At 46.6% G+C, this 5,279-nt stretch overlaps 1 protein-coding gene across 1 annotated transcript; it reads left to right on the top strand.

Annotated features, from left to right (window-relative positions):
• The first annotated feature begins 1,643 nt into the window (after positions 1-1,643).
• On the top strand, positions 1,644-5,066 carry CCR3 (C-C motif chemokine receptor 3). The gene is made up of 2 exons (XM_012925880.2): positions 1,644-1,746; positions 3,659-5,066. Exons 1-2 carry the CDS (start codon positions 1,739-1,741, stop codon positions 4,746-4,748), a joined length of 1,098 nt encoding a protein of 365 aa, XP_012781334.2. The 5' UTR covers positions 1,644-1,738; the 3' UTR covers positions 4,749-5,066.
• Positions 5,067-5,279: the final 213 nt, after the last annotated feature.

Genomic DNA, 5,279 nt, shown 5'->3' with positions numbered 1-5,279 from the left:
TGGACCTCCTTTCACAACCCTAGAGAACTTGCATTCTATGCTCACTCTATGTCAGACCACCCTGAACCTGTGATCAGGACAGGACCTGTCATGCCAGCAATGACTACTATGTATACGGTGTTGTCTGCAAGGGATGCACTGGTCTCCACACAAACCCCACAGCTGAACTTTATTGTTTGGCATCCAAGGGAGTAGTGTCCCCCAGAGGTTATGCAGCTTGGCCAAGGCCAGGTCACCATTAAGTGGTACAGGTGAGTTTTGAATGCAGGTTCCAGCAGCAAAATTACTGCTGCTCCAAAAAGTATTGCTTTAGCTGTTTTGAACATGCTGTAGGATATGTGCCTAAAGGTCTACTTTGTTATTATTGAACTGTATTTGAACACTGGTGTTTTGGCAGGTCTCTGCTATCTCTGATCACTAACAAGATTACAGGTTTCTTAAGAACAGATCCACTTCCTACCATCCATTCTCTCTCTCTCATCTTGATAGCTACTTGGTGAACTCAGAGGCTTCTCCAGTTAGCTGGCTTAACAGCAGTGCTCCTGGTCAGAGCTCTTCCTATCAACATTGGACAGACACCCACTCTGTTCCCAGTGCCACGCTAGATCTGTGGGCATCAACACAGGGAGGAGGCACATAAGTCTGTGACCTAGTAGCTTTCTACCCACACTTTTCATTTTCTTGAATATTCTACAGAGACTGTTCACAGTGACCAACCATATGAGGCATGTATCGCGATGTCCAGTTAACAGAAGACAAAACTGAGGTCCAGTTCATTCTAGTGACCAGGCCGAGGTTAGGACATGTGGCGGCCACAACTGAAACACATACCCAAGTCTTCTAAACCTTTGCGGCTAGTGTACTACTTGTCAAAATCCTGCATCAGACCCCGCAAAATCATTGTTATGCACTAGTTGCCATCCTTTCTCTAGCAAGAAATTCCAATGGCATGCCTCCTTCTGCTTCCCCATGGGTCAAAACAGTGCAGTTTTGAAAGTTATAACCCCTATAGCATGTTTACACATGTGCACACACGCACACACACACACCCCAGAAAGGAGCAATGCCTAGCGAGTGGAGAACCTCTGGAAATACAAGAATCTTCCAAATTCAAAAATGATGGAAAAGGGATTCCCAAAATCATTTTTTAAAAGATTCAATTTATTCTTGAGCAAACTTATTCTTTGATAGACAAAGGGTGGTGGATATGAAGAGTTCCCATCCTTCCCTCTAGTGCCCATAACAGCGGGGCTGGGTGGGGCCCAGGCCAGGAGCTGGAAACCCCATCCAGGAATACCCTGTGTGAGGCAGTGACTCAACTGCTGGCCTATCACCTGCTGCCTCCCAGGGCTTGCATTAGCGAGAAGCTGGAGTCAGGCACATTAGGCTAAACAGCCACTCCGTGAATGTATCTTTAATGTCTTTTGCCCACGGTAGCTGCTGAACATCATCAGCATTCTTCAAGGATTACCCAAATTGAGTGTTCGACTGTATTGTCAAGAACAGAAAAAGAAGAACTGTCTCAAATTTGATATCTTTCTAGAAACTTGCAAAATCTCAACATCTAGCTTTTTTAAAACAGGAAGCCAGATTGTTTACCACCTTAGAAGGGTTCGATGGGGCGGGATCTCTGCTCCAGGGGTGATGAGACTACACTGCCACTGAACTCACCAAGAAGCTAAACCGGCAGGTGCCAGTGGTCTGTCTTTTGTCCTCACGTGGGAGGGAACCGACCGAAATGCAACAGTAAGTAGCTGATGTAAGAAGATGCTGTGGTCTGTTGTCAGGTGCCCAGGCAGTGTGCGCGGGAGTGAGGGGCCTGGGCAGGCGAAAGCCGGGTCCTCCAGGAGGGCTTGCGGCTCAGGGAGAGGAGGGAGGGCAGCCACCTGCAGTGCAGGGGGAGAATGGGGCCAGCGCAGGAGAGGAAATCGCCTTGTTCTTGATTCTGTAATTTGATTTTCTCTCCCCATCCCATACTCTGGTATCTTTGTTGCTCGTACTCATCCAGATTTGGCTCTTGATACTTCCCCGCAGCCACATTTTCCTGTTGCTTTTCCTGTACTTACACAAACGCTTGATGGAGTGTATGACCGTTCCAAAAGGATTAAACTTAGTAGTTGGCATTTATGGGTACAGACGTACACAAAATAGTGAAAATCTGTATTTCTATATGTGTGTGTGCATGCATGCGTGTGTGTATATATGAGGTACTTCAAGAAGACTGAGGAATATTCCTGACACATGATGGTATGCGTTTTGGAAGCAGTATGCAAAATGCATTAAGAATCTCAGAAATACAATATCTGATAGAAACTGTACTTTGGAGAATCTAAAAAAAAAAGACTTCTCTTTAAAAAAAATTTTTAAAGAAACTTTTGTAAATTTTTATCTCCTTGAAAGGCAGTGAATCCCCTGATTCACTCTCCACATGGCCACAACAGCCAGGCTGGGGCAGACCAAGGTCAGGAGTCAGGAACCCCATCCAGGCCTCCCATGTGGGTGCAGGGACCCAGGTAACTGTGCCAGCGTTTACTGCCCCCCCAGGATGCATCACCAAGAAGCTGCATGGGAAATGGAGGTGCCAGGACTCCAACTGGCACTCTGACACAGAATGTGGCATCCTAAGTGGCAGCTTAACACATATACCACAAGAGCTACCCCAGAAAATAGCTTATGCAGACAATAATTTTTATTACCATGTTACTTAAATAATTCAGTCTGTACTGTTATAATCGTATCAAAATAAGGCAATAAGTAAATAACCATGAATGGCTACATAATAGGTAGAAATCATTACAAATCTTGCTTTCAAATAATTTTTAACCACATAGAATTCAGTGTGGGATATAGAATATAGAGTGTCAGAATACAAAATGAGAGCTGGCCATTTGGGAAAGCAGTGGAGATGCCAATCGGAAAAATCCACATTTCATTTCAGAGTGTCTGGGTTTGAGTCCTGGCTCCACTTCAAATTCCAAATCCCTGCCAGTGCATACTCTGTAAGGCGGGAGAGAATGACTCCAGTACGTGGGTCCCTGCCACTCCCAAGGGAAACACGGATGGAGCTCCAGGCTCCTGATGTGGGCTTGGGCTACCCTGGCTGCTAGGAACATGCCAGGAGTGAACCAGTGGATGGGAAATCTCTCTCTCAGTCTTTAAGTAATAATAGTATTACTAATAATGGTAATAAAAGAATACACCAATCTATGCAAGTGTATCCATTGTAACACATATGGCACCAGGAAGAAAGAAAAACTCCTGCCCTGGCACACTGGAGGTGGAAGTCCCAGGCCCAGCATGTCCACTCCTTTGATCACAGGGACCACTTGGAACCACATTGCGTTGACTGCACAGGGCCTTCTTTCAGCCATCGTTAGCTCTTTCAGCTCAGTGGCATGTCAGCCAAAAATTGGCTGTGGTATTCAGAGCCAAAAAAGAGCTCCATTTGAAGCTTCATTGTTAAAATACAATGTACAAGGGGTTGGCACTGTAGTGCAGTAGGTTAAGCCACACACACACAACTTTATTTATCTAAGACGGAGAGAGAGAGAGAGAGAGAGAGAGAGAGAGAGATCCTACCTGCTGGTCCACTCCCCAAACGCCCAAAGTGTGTGGGGTGATTATGCTTAATTGTTTTATTTTTTTTCTTCCATGACAGGACAAATGAGATGGCAACCTCAACAGGCAGGATTGAGACTGTGGCCGAAGTCTTGGGGACTACAATCTACGACTATGCTGTGGGAATTCCATGTGAAAAAGTCAGCATCAAAGAGCTGGGGGCCCAGTTCTTGCCCCCACTCTATTCCCTGGTGTTCATCGTTGGTTTCTTGGGCAACACTATGGTGGTGGTGATCCTCACAAAATACAAGAGGCTTAGAATTATGACCAACATCTACCTGTTCAACCTGGCCATCTCTGACTTGCTCTTTCTCTTCACTCTTCCCTTCTGGATTCACTATATCAGGCGGAAAGAGTGGGTGTTTGACAACAGCATGTGCAAGTTCCTCTCGGGGTTGTATTCCCTGGGCTTGTACAGTGAGATCTTTTTCATAATCCTGCTGACAATGGACAGGTACCTGGCCATCGTGCATGCGGTGTTTGCCCTTCGAGCCCGCACGGTCACCTTTGGGGTCATCACAAGTGTCCTCACCTGGGTCTTCGCAGGGCTAGCAGCCCTCCCAGAATTCATCTTCCGAGAGTTCCATGGGGGGCCTGAAGAGTCTACATGCAGCCCTGCATACCCCACGAACGAGGAAGAGGCCTGGAAGCATTTCCACACCCTGAAAATGAATATCCTGGGACTTGTCCTGCCTCTGCTCATCATGGCCATCTGCTATTCTGGAATCATTAAAACGCTGCTCAGGTGCCCCAACAGAGCCAAGTGCAAAGCTATCCGGCTCATTTTTCTCATAATGTTGGTCTTTTTCCTTTTCTGGACACCCTACAACCTAGTTCTGTTTCTTTCTGCCTTTCAAACTGTCTTCTTGGAGAACAGCTGTGAGTGCAACAGAAAGCTGGACCTGGCCAGGCAGGTGACAGAGGTGATCACCCACACCCACTGCTGTGTCAACCCTATCATCTATGCCTTCGTAGGGGAGAAATTCCAGAAGTACCTGCATCACTTTTTCCATAGGCATGTAGGCATCTACCTGAGCAAATACATCCCATTCCTTCCTAGTGAGAGGCTGGAAAGGGCCAGCTCCATCTCCCCATCATCAGGTGATCCAGACCTTTCGGTTGTGTTCTAAGGCAGGTGCAAAATACTGCCCAAAGGAGATGAGCAAGACGGATAAAGCAAATATGCTACATCAACCCCACTGACCCCTAGATCAGCCCTATGTATCCTTGGCATGACTGAAGCTTTTGAAGACATTCTCATACTCACACGTGTACAATGCGCTCCAAAGTCATTACCAATGGCAACCGTGGAAAGCCAAGCTTTGCTTGATTTGTTAAAAAGTTCATGCACCTGAATGCTAGTTCCAATGTGCAGCTATAAATAGGTAAAACTTTCTGTATTTTGAAACCTCAACTTTCACCAGCATCCTTTTGATGGTGGTGGTGGTGGTGGTGGTGGTGGTGGTGGTGGTGGTGGTGGTGGTGGAGGGGTATGTGGAGGCCCAGAAGTGTGTAAGCAAAGAAGTTAGGGAACGGAAACAGTTAGGAGGCCAGAAAAGATCAGTGGAAAAACCAAACATGGGGAAAGAGCACCCAGTGAAGAATCTGATCAAGAGAGACAGCAAGAAGGAGCACCGAAGTGTCCGGCATGATGGGGGGTT

This window comes from Ochotona princeps, chromosome 21, assembly GCF_030435755.1.
Source record: "Ochotona princeps isolate mOchPri1 chromosome 21, mOchPri1.hap1, whole genome shotgun sequence".
In the NCBI taxonomy this organism is placed as follows: domain Eukaryota; kingdom Metazoa; phylum Chordata; class Mammalia; order Lagomorpha; family Ochotonidae; genus Ochotona; species Ochotona princeps.
This window is presented reverse-complemented; position numbering and strand designations above follow the sequence as displayed.